Raw genomic sequence first — 16,155 nt, 5'->3', positions numbered from 1 at the left:
TGACGATCTTTTAAATTCCTGTTTCCCTGCAGCGCAATTTGTCAGAGTCTGAATTGTGTGTTGCTGCTTCGCTCCTCACACGCATGTCTGCTCATTTCGTGCATAGAGGCACCAGGACCTGACTGCTTGAAACCCTCAAGCGTTGCTCCCAGTCTCCGGCTCCCTGTCTTCATCATGTTGTTATTATAGTTTCGAGCTCGTCCGCGTCTTTCTTTCCTCCCGCTGAAGCCTTGTGAGTTGACTGGTACCAGGAGGAGGAGGAGGAGGAGGAGGAGAAGGAGGAGGACTCCTGCCAGAGAAGGCAGTCAAAGAAAAAGAAAAATGCAACATTACCCTGCTGCTCAGGCGTGATCTCTGCACCGATTCCTCAATATAAACTGCAGGGCTGCAAGAATACAACAGCCTTAAAGCCTTTGTTGTCTCCAGGGCACGGCCACTAGAAAAGAAAGCAGGAAAAAAAAGGAGGATCGCGCTGCAACGCTGCGAGTCGGAGATCAACGCCGAAGAGCCAGGAGAGTCCTCGACTCAGAGGGTCTCACCCTAAACCCAGAGGAGCCATGTCATCCACGAAATACAAGAAGGACAAGGAGATCATAGCGGACTATGAGACCCAAGTGAAAGGTGCGGTGTGAGTGTGATGTTTGTGTGCATTGTCTGTGCAGCGGCGAGCCTGCCTCGTTTAGAGCCAGTGTATCAGTCCTGCTCTTTTTTTTTTGACATTTTTATTATTATTATTTATTTATTTACAGCAGACTAAAATGCATTCACCTTTATTTGCTGTCTACATCGGTAAGAACATGCAGCATGCACAGATGCCTTGCTGTGACAGTCATTTCAATGACAAGAGCATCAGTGTTTTCTTCTCGCCCCGTATGCAAAGGCTCCCATCATTATTTCACCAGCAGCCTGTGGGATCTCTGTATGATGAATGTTAATTTGTCATAACGTGGTTAGGATCCCGGTTTGTTGCTGGGTAAAGACGCTATTGAAATCGGTGCACTCCACTCTTTCAGTTGTGGGGCCTGTGTTTGGCTTGCTGTGGGTTTTGTGGTTGCAGATGACGGATAAATATTTGGCAATTGATTTAATGCACATAGCCTCAAAGGGCATTCCCTTTTCTTTTCAGTGTCTTCTAGGGCGATCTCACTCCTCTTGTGTTGCCTTTGATTCCTTGTCATTGGCTGTGTTTCGTCTCACCGCTCTCACCTGGCAACAGGGAAAACACTCTCTGACTGAACATCCCTAGTTTTTCCACTTTTCATTAACTATGACACCATTCTAAGAGCTTTAAAAACATGTATTATTAAAGGACATTTGCTGTGACGTGCACATGTTTCTATGCTACCGTTTCATCTTAATTTGTTAATAAAATATCCGAAGGTCCTTTTAAGTGACATTTGATCCTGTCAGGTAGTGTAAGAGATGATGAGAGATGAAGAGATCTGCTGTACACTACACACAAACAGAGAGTGTACTCCCAATGAGTGGACGTTTCTCTAAATGGGACTGGGGTTCAGTTTCAAGGCCCCGGACCCATTAGTGCTCTCACTCTGCGATTTCACTTGTACTACATCTCTTAAGGGCTTAAGCTGACGACCCTTCGAGTCATGCACCAGTCTAGGCCTCTAAGAGCGTGGAGAGTTGGATTTATAGAACTGACCCACAGACTCTTCTTCCTAACTGACTGGTTTTTACTTACCACCGTGCTCTTGGCATCTTAATCTTTCTTTTGTCTCGTGGCACCAGCTGGTCATTGAGAAAAATGTACGCAAAGCTCTGTGTTATTCTTTCTTCCCAGTGCTGGCATCAGTTATTCACTTTAGCTGTATCATGGGAGAGCTGATCTTGTTTCTCACATTCAGGCCTCGCCTTCTGCCTCGCCACGTTAGACAGCTCTGCGAGGCGGGGTGACGTTAATTTACGGAGAATGCTGGTTGTTTCTCATTCACAGCTCATGTGCTCGAGAAGCCCAGAGACGCACAGAGGCTCTGCTCTTGACACCCACCCACCTCACAACAATGGCAGTTATGAGCCGAGTCAGTCGGTGAGCGTGTGGTAATGAAATTCAGATTGGAAATTGCACCTGTCTTATTCTGAGTTATGACTCTATGGTTAATGTCTACATGGCAGAAGGGACCAAATCATCAGGGTCACTGACTGGCTCTTACCAGTACGACATGGTTGCTTTATGATAATACATGGAGGAACAAAAAATATCACTTAATTAAGTGACTAACAATAGAGATGAATCTGCGCTCACTATGGATCAATATTGTCTAAATGGCTGCATGATTTTCTCAGTGTGGCAAACTACCACTACTCTGCTAAAATTTTAAGCTGTGCCATTAATAAATTCCCGATGACCTCGAAGGCTGGCTGCCAAAACGAGCCCTCTGAAGGAGCCTGGGACATGGTGTTCACTTTATTCAAGCTGCTCAGCTGGCAGATCCTACATTAGCATGTCAATAGAGAGGGTTCATACACTGAACAGAGACAGAGAGAGAGACTGACGGACGGAGGAGCTTCGACTCTGTTCTGTAGCTAACCACCGTGTGGTTGTTGGACTGCTGCTCTGCCTCCTCCTTGTTTGCCAGTTTTTATAGGCGGCCTGTGAAGTGGGCTCAACCGTCAACAGCTGTTTGACATTTACGATGGAAGCTTCAAGGATAAACGTATACTGCTCCATTATTATATACATATGTATGCTTTAAAAGCCAAATGATCACAAGTTAACAGGCTGGCTTAATAGATAAAGAGAGGATGATAGCTGGTGGCGATAGAGGACGAGGCTTTGAAACCAAACCCTGAACAATATCTTCAGTATGGCTCGTTTTTATTCAGCTGGTCCCTCAGTCCAGCTCTGCAATCAATCATTTAATGCATGCACAGAAACGCACTACAGTTTGGCCCATTTATCTTGCACACTCGTCCTATAACAATACTGCTTTTTGTTGCAGCAGTTTACAGATAAATTAATATGATCAGCCTGATTGCTCATGTGAAAAACCACATATAGACTGAACCATGTTTATTGTTTTAAATCATTTAGCTCTGATTGCTGTTTACACTTGGAGGTCGTGGCCAATAATGGTGGTCGTTTCCTAGATGTAATGATCGTCTTGCTCAGGCAGACCACCACAGTCATTACCCACACTGACTCAATACAGACACACATGTTTATGTTGATCTGCCCGAACACCTTGAAGTGTCATCAAGAGGAAATGAAATGTCGTGACGATTATTCAAAACTGGGGGTGGTCCATTTGTTCCCCCCCCTTTGTCGTAGACTGCAAACCGAAACACTAAACAGGGGCATTAATGCTAGTGACTCCTCATGTACACATAGATGTATGCCCACGCAAAGCACACACACTAAAGGCGACACTGGAAAGGAAACGTGGTTTTTACAGCTCTGGCATCAGGTTTCGTTTCGTTGATTGTGGCTAGGTGCTGCTGGTTCTTTTCTCAGTTCAAGCGCTCAAACTGTGAACGTCTGAAAATGAATTTGATCTACATATATCTGTACTGCATGTCAAGGGACTCTTCATTAAGTATTTCTTGAGTATTTTCAGAGAACGAACCTATGTGACTGATTTAGACATCAAAACATTTGTGCATTACAGTGTATAATACGTAATCACCCACTATAGTGGCATGGTGTGGTTTGTGGTGTGTTTTTCATTGCTTATATGAAAATAAAACTTAAGTCTATCATGTCTATTATAAACCTTCTTCTAATGACCCTTTAAGGTGTCTGTTTGGCTAAATGTTGATGAGAATTGGGTGAGACACAAGGTGTGCCTCTGTTTGTTGTAGCTGGAGGCCAGAGACAGATACTCTGCTGAGGGGAGCTAAATGCTAAAGAACAGCCCCTGGTACGTGGTGATTCTTAGTAAAGCAGTCACTTTAATCCCCAATACACATGTATAGTGCACATTGGTTCCTCTGCTGCTTCGTTGGCACTGGAAATACATCTGAATATCAGAGTTTGTTACCATTGTGGTGGGATATTTGCTCAGCTACCTATTAGCACCCCGCTGAGCAGCATGGAGCCGGCTGACATGTTGGGAGTTGAAGAAAAGATCACACTGAGTCACTGGCTGAGGATTCTCCAGCTGCCCGCTTGTTTGGCAAACCTGCTGCAGACTGGTTGAAAAACATCTAGCTGCTAAGGCAAAATAATACTCAGTGGAACAGATTGTGATCTTAATGTTGGGCAGGATTCAGTGTTGGTTCGTTTGCGCGTTGTGGCAATGACAGACGATTCATATTAATATATTTAAAGCCTTAAAGGAAAGGGTCAGCATTTTTGGAAATACACATGTTCTCCTTCTTCATGACAAATATTTATATATCTCTCATTTGTGTGTGCTCATTATAAGGCTTGTGTTCTTTAGCAGAAATGAGCTGCTCATCTCTCCAAATCTGCCTGCTTGCACACCTACTCCCTAATTAACACATGATATTGAATTTTTCTTGAGAGTTAGCCAGCTGCTGGTGCTAGCCTCACATTTAATTCACTGATTTCCAATATTATCCCTGCAACTATTTACTTTTATCTTTTGGATTTTTTGTTGAAGAAAGAAATCTTCTTTACAAAATGTGTATTTTTCATGGGAATGACTGTAAATTTGTCTCCCACCACGCAACTTTACTAAATTCATGTCACACCGAAGTATGATCAAGTCCTTTGTCGCCAAAGCGTTTCCTCAACTTTGCTGACTCTTCTCTAGTCCGGGTAAACTCTGCATGGTGGATGCAGCTGTCACTTGATTAACTGAGAGTTTTCTGTCCTTTTTACAAGTACTCAAGACATAATCAGCCTTTCACCAAACGCGGATCTCCCGGACATAGATTATCCTTTAACACAGCCTCAGAATAGTTTCTCAGTTTGCGAGCTGGCATTGATGAAGTAGACAAAGGTCCACATTTAAAAATAAAAAGAGTTCTATTTCCCTGGTTACTTGGTACCAGTCAGTGCATGATTTCACTTCTCATTTAGCTCAGCATTGTCTATGCTGAAAGAATTTAATCAGCGTCGTCTAGAGAACCGTGGCTTTCAGCACTGTGATTGTATTACAAGTCCAGTAATGCCATTTAAGAGTGCTCTGACATACCACACATGATCATTACACACAGTCCCCTATTTCTCTCTTTTCTGTCATCACTCTACAGTGTTTTCCGATAAGAACAAATGTCTTAGAACAGTATAGATTCCATTACAGAGTTGTGTAATAGCAGACAGAAATAGTTGAGTTAAAGAAAACTAAAATCTGACGTCAAGAAGCACTTCCTCCTGACAGACGGTAATATAAGAAAAGGGAAACAAGGCAGAAGTTGTGCAAAAGCAACCAGACAACAAGTGTTTGAATATGTCATTCGATGCAGCAATTTGCTGAGCCCTGATATCGCAGGTTGGGGACCTGCCAGATTAAGATCTATCAGTGAAGCACACGAGACTTTAGATAATTAAATGGCATCCCTATTTACTGCTCTTATCCACTGATGGTAGAAACAGAACCACCCCTGGTATTTATCTACCGGTATTTGTAGGTCTCCCTTGTGACTCAGCAGAGAGTGGACATCGGCCTTTTGCAGGAGTCCTATGGCGTCTGGCAGCAGAATTTCAGGGTTAGGAAAGGAGCCTCTGTGGATCAACCCACAGATACTTGATCAGTTTGGGATCTGTATCTGGAGGCCAGGTCAACACCTTGTGCTGTTCTTCATGTTTTTTGAGTTGTTCCTAAACTGTTTTTGTGTGTGTGTCTGTGTCGGGCTGCATCCTGCTGGGATGGCTGCTGACATCAATGAGTGTCATTACTATGGGGTGGGAGTGTCTGGTCTGGTCTAGGTGGGTGCTACATGTCTAAGTAACATCCACATGAATACCAGGTCCAAATTTTTTTCTAGCAGAATATTGAATTGTCACAAGATGGTCAATGCTATTGACTACTGTTCTCCAGATATTTTTAACTGTCACTTAAGACAAAAAAATGGAACAAATATTCACAAAAGAGAAGCTGTAACTCTGTATTGCTTAATGTTTTTACAGTTCCGTTACGTGGTTTCTCTAGAACTGGTACCAAAATAACTTAATTGGAAAAACCCAGAAAAAAAGGGACTCTTTTGTTTGCGGCATCAGTAGCTCTGAAAGCCACAAGAAAACATGATGACAAGTCACATCTCTGAGGTGTCTTTTTTTTTCCACTACTTTCATTTCACCTTCTGGTAGCCACTGAAGAACTGCACACTACACTTGTTCTGGTGCCAGTGTTTCAGAGGCTCACACACAGTTTAATTTATTTAGAGCTAAGCATCGGAATAAATTTAATCACTTAAAACTTCTGGTGTCTTGGGTGCATTTTACTAGTGCTAGGAGTATTTTAATTTGATGCGATCGGTGCTCAGAGGGAAATGGTAAAATTAATCGCACTGCTTCAGTCAGATGCTGCGCTGTAGTTGCCTTATCAGCCTCATTTCCAAATGCACTCCGTCTGTCAGCACATGCCGGACGCACATAAGTCTTCACTCAACACTGCCACCTATTCACATCTATCAGACTCCACCTCTCCTCCAATAAGCTGCACCTCAGGGACTAGTGCACACCCATGTTGCCATGGAGACACCTCTCGACCTGGTCCTGCTGAGCTGGATTCTGGATACAGCAAAGGATAGAGAGCGAGACTCTGAAAGGTTGTGTTTCTGAAGGATATGTTTGGGCTTCCCTCAAGTATGTGATGGGGATTATGAACCCAGGGATGATCTGCCTTTCCTCTCTCCGTGAAGCAGAGCAACAGTCTGTTGTCATCTTGCGTATCCACACAGTTTGGAGGAGGAGGGTTAATTTAGCACACTGTCACTATTGTTTGAGACCAAGCCTAGATAGCATTCATATACACTAAGATGAGACTTAGATTGTAAAAATCGACACGATAGTGAAAATAATGCACAAGACATGCAGATCCAATGGACTTTTACACAGGATCGATTGATTTTTAGTTTAGCGGACAGATCAACCTGGGGGAAATCCGATAAACCAGCAGATAAATAGGATCGACGACCCTGAGACTGACAGCTGACATCTTGCTGTAGGATGCTCTGTCAGCTCATCTCTGCCCCGTGATTGATTAATCTCAACTCCTGTTGTGTTATCTTTGAGTACAGGAGCTGCAGCCGTCTGGACTAAAGAGGCAGAGCCGAGATAGAGACAGACTGAGAGGAACCTGCATCGACTTCAGGAGCATACAATCACGAATCCAATATTGCATTAATCATTAGGGGATTAAAGCAGAACAGAAAAGTGGGGGGTTAGCTCTGTGACTGGAACTTGTATTATAAGAGTCACTGCAAAGGACAGGGACAGTGAATTAAGGTCTGGATAAGGGTTGCATTGTGTGGGTCCTCTTTTCACATGGGCTCTGCAGTGTAGCGCCACCGGTGCTGTAGAACCGAGGTTTAGGTTGGGAAAATTCTTTGGGTTTTTGGGTTGCATTTGTCTGGTGTGTGTCTCTCTGTATGGTGATGTGAACGCCCAAGAACATTATTTTCAAAGCGTTTAATACTTTCTATGGCTGGTTAGGATTTATAATTCTTTGCAGTTACACATTCAGACTCACAGTCCTTACCTCCGAAGCCAGTGCACCAACATTCAGTTTGCTCTTCTTGTTTCACTCAGATAGTTGCTCGTACACCGTGCATGGCTGCGATTATCAGCAAGTAGATCACGTTCACCATTGAACGCCACCATATGTGAGATCCCATTTTAGATTCATTACGTTGCTGTGAAATAATCAGACTCTCCTCCTCTGTGCAGCCCGGCTTCCCCTGCTGCCCTCGGGATGTTCTGCAGAAAATCCCTTTCATTTACCCCGCTCCAGTTTTATCCCGACTTCACTGCGTCAAGGCGTCACGTGGCCCTTCCTAACAGCAGACTTGCAGCGAGGTTGCACCATTGCATCGCCACCAGTGTCCTGATTTGGCTTTAGGAGGAGGGGCAGGCTTGATGAATTTATTTATTTTATATTTTATGGTAATAAGTAACAGCATGTTCTCAGCTCATGAATATATTTACTGTGCCTCGACTGTATCAGAGGGGATGATAACATGAAGCTGAAGATGATCAGAAGATCAGAATATCCATATGAAGCTCTCAGACCACAATTCTAATTTTCCAAAGGTGTTAATCCGTGACATATGTGTAACCAAAAGTTTGGAGAAAATATGATGCGCTGCTTATTTTATGAAACCTCACTATGAAGGTTTTGGTTTGTGTCTTTGCTGCTGTGTCAATTCTGACATCACTTGTGATATTTCTGGAGAGCAGTTTTGAAGCTCGTGTGGTGGCTCTGGTTGTCACCATGGGTCCGTTCAGACGGTGCATTGACAATCAATCTGGGTTGGATCACGTCAAAGACAGGTGCAACCAAGACACATTGAGACCATTGAGATTGCATTTGAGAAAATCAGTCTCTGACCACATTTGGAGGTGGTCTAGGTCACATGTGTTCATTTTCCTTTAATAGCGTGAATGCAATGCATCCTGAGTCCCAACAGGGGTGCTCCTGCATCAGCGTAGTTTTGCCTCATTCATGCCAAAAATTTAATATATACATTTAATACAGCAGTACAGGAGTGTGTGGTCTTTACTTACATTTATGTGAATGAGTGTGTTTATCTGCTCTTCTGCTAGTCATATTTCTCTTTTTAGAATCATTAGCTCAGTTAACCAGTAGACAGTGCAGCCAGTTGTCTGGATCAGAGGGAGAACGAGAAGCAGACCCTTGATCTAAAAGCAGTCCTGCTGGAGCAGTGCTGAGCAGTGAGGCAAACTTTGCCACAAATGGTATTCAAGGCCACGTGACACATAATGTGATGGCGAATTGTAAAAGGGGAATTAATTGTTTAACATTCATCACAAACACCCTTGGACTGACTTGAAAAGTCTCAAAGTGCTGCATCTGTAAATAATTTTCTTGCTGCTCACATGTGTGTGGAGCCAACGGGAAGTCGGGCGGCTCAGCCTGAGGAAGTCCAGAATGCAGACGCTCTCAACCATCGGACTGTGCAGTGCATGCTCTAGTGGCTCAAAAGGTCCTGCAAAACCTTTGGATGGCTAAAAAAAAGCATCCACCCTGAATAAAGCTCACTTATTACGGCCGTAGTTTACAAGCATGTCCGACGAAATGGAAACTTTCATGCTGTGTGACTCTTGGCAGGTGGTTCATAGAATATTAGTCGTTTTAGTGCAAGTAGACAGCTTTCACTTCATTCAAAAGTCCAAACTTCATTTCTGTTTTTTTTGTTTGTTTTGTTTTTCCCAAGCCACAGTTGTTACTAGAAACAGCCCTAGACTGTGTTGTAACACAGCTGCCAGTACAGGATTTTGCCTGTGAGGGTCAAAGTTCAGATATCTCCAACATCCTACTATTGTTATCAGAGGCTTTCCTGTTCTGTGAGGAGACGAGTGTCCAATTCCTGTCTATAAGTGGCGGAGGACAAATTGCACTGTGGAGCAGGTGTACGACTCGAAGTGGCAGGGCTTTTATAGGGTTGATATAGAGACTTGGCTCGAGAATGCAGTTGGTCTGTCATGATACTCTGCATGCCATATTGCAGCTTTCCAACACGAACATTATGAGTGTCACAGATTATTAACATTTTTCATTTTTTTATTACAGAACACCATTAATATACACCATCTGGCATTCATTTGTACGACTCAAAGACCAGACCACCTGACACAGACACACACACAAAAACGGTTTAGGAACAACTCCAAAAAACAAGGTGTTGACCTGGCCTCCAAACTCACTGGATCCCAAACTGATCAAGTGTCTGTGGGATGATCCACAGAGGCCCCTCCCCTCAACCCATAGGACCCAAAGACCCCCACTAACAACATTCTGTTACCAGACACCACAGGACACCCTCAGAAAACCCATATCCATTCTCTGATGATCACAACTGTTTTGGAGACACAAGGGAGACTTACACAATCTTAGGAAGGTGGTCATAATGTGATGCCTGATTGGTGTATATACAGTATAAGCACACAAACAAACTTTTTTTCTGTTTCAATGTACTTTCTACTTAATGAACTGCATTTTAATGCGACTGATTTCCAGTTGTCTTCAGCTTGTGATTGCTGTAGATCTGAGAAGTCTGTAATAACATTACTCCGTCGTCACTTCGGTGTAATCACAAACCCACTGATTAGACATGTTTTTGGATTAATTCAGCTTCTGGGATTTATTTGTTGCTTTTATGGAGCTTCAAAAGGAAACATTGTGCACTTAATTATAGTGGACGGATCAAATGGTTCAGAGGCGACGTCGGGTAATGGGAAACAACAAGTGAAAGAAAACAGTATTTGCCTGAGAAAGGTTACTTTCATTGTATGTAATTGAACTAGTGTCAAAAGGTGAAAATTAGTCAAGTAAAAAAAGTGCCTTACTGTGTATTCTGGTCATCCGATTATAGGCTGCTATGAAGCTTGAAAGGACAAATTTAGCCTTTAAATAAAGAATTTCATTCCTTATTGTTAAGATCCCACCAGAGTTTGATCACAATTTTGCTGCTCCAGTCACCCTCCCCTTCTACATCGGCCTTTTTGTCTGAACCCCCACCTCACTTCTTTAAAAAAAAAAAAAAAAAAAGCAGATGGCTCCATCTCTAAATAGAAACATAACAGGGGCAGCACACAGTCGGTCCTCCACAGATAATAGCTGCATGCTTAATCAAGCGCCAACAAAGCACTAACATTAAAGGTTTAACTTGCACACTCCGAATTAGTTGTGTTTTTGGTCGGATGCCCAGACAATCCCTCTTGAACCATCAGTACTTCCCCATTACTATCTAACAGTGTAATCATAAACGCTGTTTGAAATGCTAATTTCCTCCTCGAATCACTGATGATCAACTTCAAATGAGTCCACGCTATAATACCTTCAGTGCTTATCGTTGAACACTTTTCGTACCATAAATCACGACGTTAGTTTATTTTCCAGACCTCTGCATGTGTAATTTTACTTAGGCATGCAACTGGAAATTGGTGTTTTGTCACTTGTGTAGCTGCAACACACTTCTTTTCATTTAAAAAAACAGATGAGCTAAGCAAAAAATGGGGCATCCATGTTTAGCATGTTTACACGTCTGTAGGTTCAAAGCCTTGTTACAAGCATGTCACAGAGCCAGGGAAGTATGAGGCAGTGGTTACTGTCCAAGACGCATATATACCGCATTAAACTGATACAAGGAAGCGGGTCACTATCAACCAAACATGCAGCTTTTTCACAGCTGCATTAGATTTGACTGGCTGAATGAATTATCTATGCTATAAAATGTTTTCACATGGTAGCACACATAATTATGGGTATCAGAACAGTTTCCTTGTGTAAGAAGTTCAATAAAGAAAAAATACACAGAGCCTGTTTTGGTGGTTGTCAGAAAGATAAACAGTCATCTTCAGTTTTACTGCACACATACATTCCCAGTCTCCCCTTCTACAGATTGAATAGAAAGCACACAGGGCTCCCTCACTTTGAATAAGCCGCAGCGAATGAAGCGACTCAAAGAGCTGGGAATACCGAGGGAGTAATTTCTCTGAGGGGAAGGGCACACTTAGGGTGTGCATGACCTATTTTTCGAATCTCATCTGTCAAAGGCATGGCTGCAGCTGGTGGTTCAGAGTTCCCTTCTTTTCTTTTTGTAAATTAATGTTTTCAAAAGTCCTCTCTGTCATTCATGCACATCGGTGTCACACTTTAGTTAGGCCTTTCTCTCTCCTCTTTTTTTTTCTTCTGAAGAAAAAAAAAATAGAAAACACAGCAAACATGGAGCATAACTGCATGTCTGGCTAGGCAAGACATTCCTGACAGGACTGAAGTAGTAAAGCAGCATCTCCCCCACGAGTTATGCATCAGAGCTGCCACTTAAAAACTGAGCTTTAAGCCCTCGGAGATGGGAGGGTGAGGGAGGCCCCCCTTGGATGAAGAAGAGGGCTGGGACAGTGGTTAACCACAGAGGGGAAGCAGGCCGCTCTCAGGCTGAGGCCGGGCAGCACGACATCACAGAGGCTCTCCCGCACAGCATTACTGTTCCCCCAGCAGCCAGAGCCAGTGTGCATCCTCAATGAGGGCTTGGCTGACCAAATTACACCCTCAAGAGCATGAAAATACAGCCTGTGTCACTGCTGTGGTTTTGCCATTCAGTTAGCAGTTCATCCGCCTGTAGAGCGTCACGGCCATTAGATACTGTACATGTAAAACTCATCCCGTCCTTATTTTGTTGGGGAGCTGTTACTTGCACTGACCGATGTTGTAACTTCAGGATGTTACAACATTGTGTGACAGATATTAGGAAATTCATTTTTCTGCTGCTGTAGTACATTGCCATGGTAAACATCCAGAGACAGAAATAAACAAAGAGAAAATTGATATTTTTGTAAGGTGTGGGGGGGGTGACGTGGGGGTAGGGGGGGGGGTTTGATTACTAACTAAATTCTGCAATCTAAACAAACATTTGTCTTTAGTTTGTCATCAGATCACAAGAAGGAAAACAATGAAAGCAATCGCGCACCATGACAAACCTCCTGCTGGCTGCGCCGTTATCCTAAATCCTGCAGCAAGGGAAAACGTGTTTTTACGTGACAGGAGATCACCTTTAATCTGTGTTGATCAAGAGTGACTTTGGTTCCTAATAAAGGATGCACATTAGTTCAGGAGGTTTCCTTCCTCTTGTGAAGTGACAGCGCTCTTCCTGTTTACGGCAGCTCCCTCCATCAGGTTGTGTTTTTGTTCTCTGGAATAGACCTTTATCTGTTCCCGAGTGGAGGCATCGTTGCTGCTGATGACAGCGCTACAAAGAGGAGTCGGGTTTCGCTCGTAGCTCTCACTGACATGAAGGATTGTAGCCCGGCTGTTAGCATCAGGTTCCTCTTAAGGAGAAATGTTGCTCTTCTCCTTTTACCAAGTGGAGGAGTGCATTAAGTTCTTGTTAAATCAGATTCGTCTTGCAGTACGGCCACAGTGTAGACACTTATGAGGGGTCATACACACAGGTCATCTTGGCATGCAGCCTAAGCGTTCATTCATAGACTCGGCTCACTCTCGTTATGGGGCTGCTGGTCTGTAGTATGCTGAACAGATTTGTCAGTGTTGTTGACGGCATTATTTTATGGTCTATAATTATGGAAATGAAGATTGTTAACCACTCCAAGATTGAACCACAGTTCATTGTGCAGCTTTAGTTGGGATGTGTGTGTGTGTGTGAGAATATTTTACGTGACATGTTGAACCTTTGTATTTGTTATTGTGACAAGCTATTTATTGGGTACAGTTTAATCCTAAACTCCTAGTAGATTATAAGTGATTAATTATTAAGTAACAATAAGACATCTATTGTAAGGTAATTATAAATAAATTACGTATCCATACGTCATTTCTGTATTATTATTTATTAACATAATAATATTCAAATTCTGCTCCATGGAGTTTTGAACTTTACATAAGTATCAACATCAGAAACCGCCGACTGTATCAACACGTGATCTAATTCAGCATGTGATCACTGGACTCATGCCATTTGTTTTGTTGTTTTGTTGGACAGAGATCCGTAACCAGCTGGTGGAGCAGTTCAAGTGCCTGGAGCAGCAGTCCGAGTCCCGCATCCAGCTGCTCCAGGACCTGCAGGAGTTCTTCCGCCGCAAAGCAGAGATTGAACTGGAATACTCCCGCAGTTTAGATAAACTGGCCGAGAGGTTCTCCGCCAAGATCCGCAGCTCCAGAGAACACCAGCAGTTTAAGTGAGTTTCCCTCCATTCACACTGGAAAATGCCTCATTTGTACTGCTACAACTGCTGCATGTATGTGTTACTGCTGACTGCATTATGTATTACACGCCAACTAAACTAAGGGATATCACTTCATCACCCTTATAACATCATCAAAGGTCAGATAATTCTACCATAGCAATGCAGATACAGTTCATTGTTTGACGTTAAAGATAGCTAACTGGTGGATATAATATTCAAAGTGGCCATCAATGGTGCAGTCAGTTCACTCTTATTACTGTAATTAAGCACTTAGCTTGATAAAAGAAACCTTTGATGGAAAGTTACATGCTAAATTATGGTTTAAGTAACATTCATTCATCAGATTACTCATTATGTACGTCTGTGGCAGACTTTCCACCGCCACTAAACCAGAAGCATGTGACATTTAGTGTTGAATGCAAGTCAATGAGGATAGCTGAGCAAAGATAGTATATGTAACACTATCATTATGGTAAAATTTGTTTTTGGAGTGCTCAATGCAACCACATATTGTAAAGTTATACATTTTCAACATACACTGATGCCACTCCTTGATTGTAGCAGCCACCCCCAGCAGGATGCAGCCTGACACACACACACACACACACACACACACACACACACACACACACACACACACACACACACACACAAACACTTTAGGAACAACTAAATAATCAAAAACAGCTCAAGGTGTTGACCTGGCCTCCAGATTTACTACATCCCAAACTGATCAAGTATCTGAGGGATGATCCACAGAGGCCTCTCCCCTCAACCCATAGGACCCACAGGCCCCCACTAAGAACATTTTGTTACCAGACACCACAGGACACCCTCAGAAGACCCATGTCCATTCTCTGATGAGTCACAACTGTTTTAGAGGTACAAGGGAGACCTACACAATTATAGGAAGTTGGTCATACTGGAATTGCAATTATATTTTAAATATTATAATGCACTTGTATTTAAAATATTGGCACTGTACTACAAGTAAGTCAAATAGATCTTAGGTTTGAAGAAACTAGTGGACAAGGAAGCCACTCAATGTCATCAGATCAAAATCCTATCAGTTATGACCTTGACCCAGTTAAATCAGCTACTGTGAAAGTTCTGATGTGTGTGCTTGTGCAGAAATGAGGCTTGGTCTCCCCAGAAATCACCAACACATTGGTACATGACTCACGCAGGGCATGAAATTGAGCTCCGCTGCTCCCAAAATCGAGCACCTCGGGCGAGCAGGGGAGCTTAGTTCAGTCTGGTAACGAGAGCACTAACCCAGCTGTGATCTGCCAACAGATCTCACACATGAATCTACACCAGCATATATGTAGCGCAGCCCGGCTCTGATTCTTGCAGATAGAAACGGCAGGGTTGAATTCCGCACATTTCCCTATTAAGTCTTGTTTTTAAGTTGAAATACTAAAGTGCGCCTGATTCTCTAATGCTACTGAGGTGTTGAATGGCAATTATGTAGCCATTCACTCCAGATAATGGAAACAGCCTCTGACATTATAACAATTTTGGAATCAAAATCTAAAGGTTTTTCTAAAGGCACAACTTGGTCTCCCTGGTAACACCTGATGATTTGATCTTGATGATTTATTTTACCTGGAGCAATCACTGCCATGACCAAGGTTCTAATGCAATGGAAACTTTGAGCACCAACTACAATTTATAGGATGGACCTTGGCAACGGTGACAAATTAAAAGGCACAGGCGGCTGTGGTTAAAATAATAGTATTTAATGACAGTAATTATTAGTAGTCTGGTTGAATGGGGAAAACAATGTTTGAAAACCAACAATTTGCATATATTCTATAGTAAAATTTGTATGAATAGTAAAGAGTGGTAAGATAACAAAAGTGAAAAGGTCCCATATGTGCATTTTTAAGGCATTAGAAGTGGATGTCACTTCCTGCATTCATAAGAGAGTAATCAGAAGAGTACGAAAATGGAGTACACAAGTATGACTGTATGAGTGACCACCCCTAGTGTTTGTTTTTACAGTTTTGGTGAAGCATTTTAGTAGAAACAGTATTTAACTATTTATACATTCGATGCCATTCTTTCTTCTCTGTTAGATTAGTGCAGGTGCATGAAAAGCATAATATTCTCCCTGTTACTCTTTTTTTTTACACATCTAGTTTGATGAAATAAATATCATGCACGTTGTGACTGTGTTTTTTACACTTTTATGGTATTCTTGACACTGTACTGGAAAGATCAAGTAGAACTGTGGGTAAAAGCGTGCATACTGTGTGTAGCAGAATTTGTGTGAAGTGGATGAGGATTTGACTAAATAATTGAGGCCAGCTGTGTTAGGGGAGGTATGTTTAACTCTGACG

The 16,155-nt window shown here is 42.6% G+C and overlaps 1 protein-coding gene across 1 annotated transcript in view; it reads left to right on the top strand.

Moving 5' to 3' along the window:
* srgap3 (SLIT-ROBO Rho GTPase activating protein 3) overlaps positions 1-16,155 on the top strand; it is a 54,439-nt gene continuing 38,284 nt past the window's right edge. Inside the window, exons 1-2 of the mRNA XM_047582928.1 lie at positions 1-621; positions 13,606-13,801. Of these exons, the coding sequence (XP_047438884.1) occupies positions 558-621; positions 13,606-13,801 (260 nt within the window). The 5' untranslated portion in view covers positions 1-557. The remainder of the gene's footprint in view (positions 622-13,605; positions 13,802-16,155) is intronic.

The sequence above is a fragment of the Mugil cephalus genome, chromosome 4, assembly GCF_022458985.1.
Source record: "Mugil cephalus isolate CIBA_MC_2020 chromosome 4, CIBA_Mcephalus_1.1, whole genome shotgun sequence".
Classification (NCBI taxonomy): Eukaryota; Metazoa; Chordata; class Actinopteri; order Mugiliformes; family Mugilidae; genus Mugil; species Mugil cephalus.
This window is presented reverse-complemented; position numbering and strand designations above follow the sequence as displayed.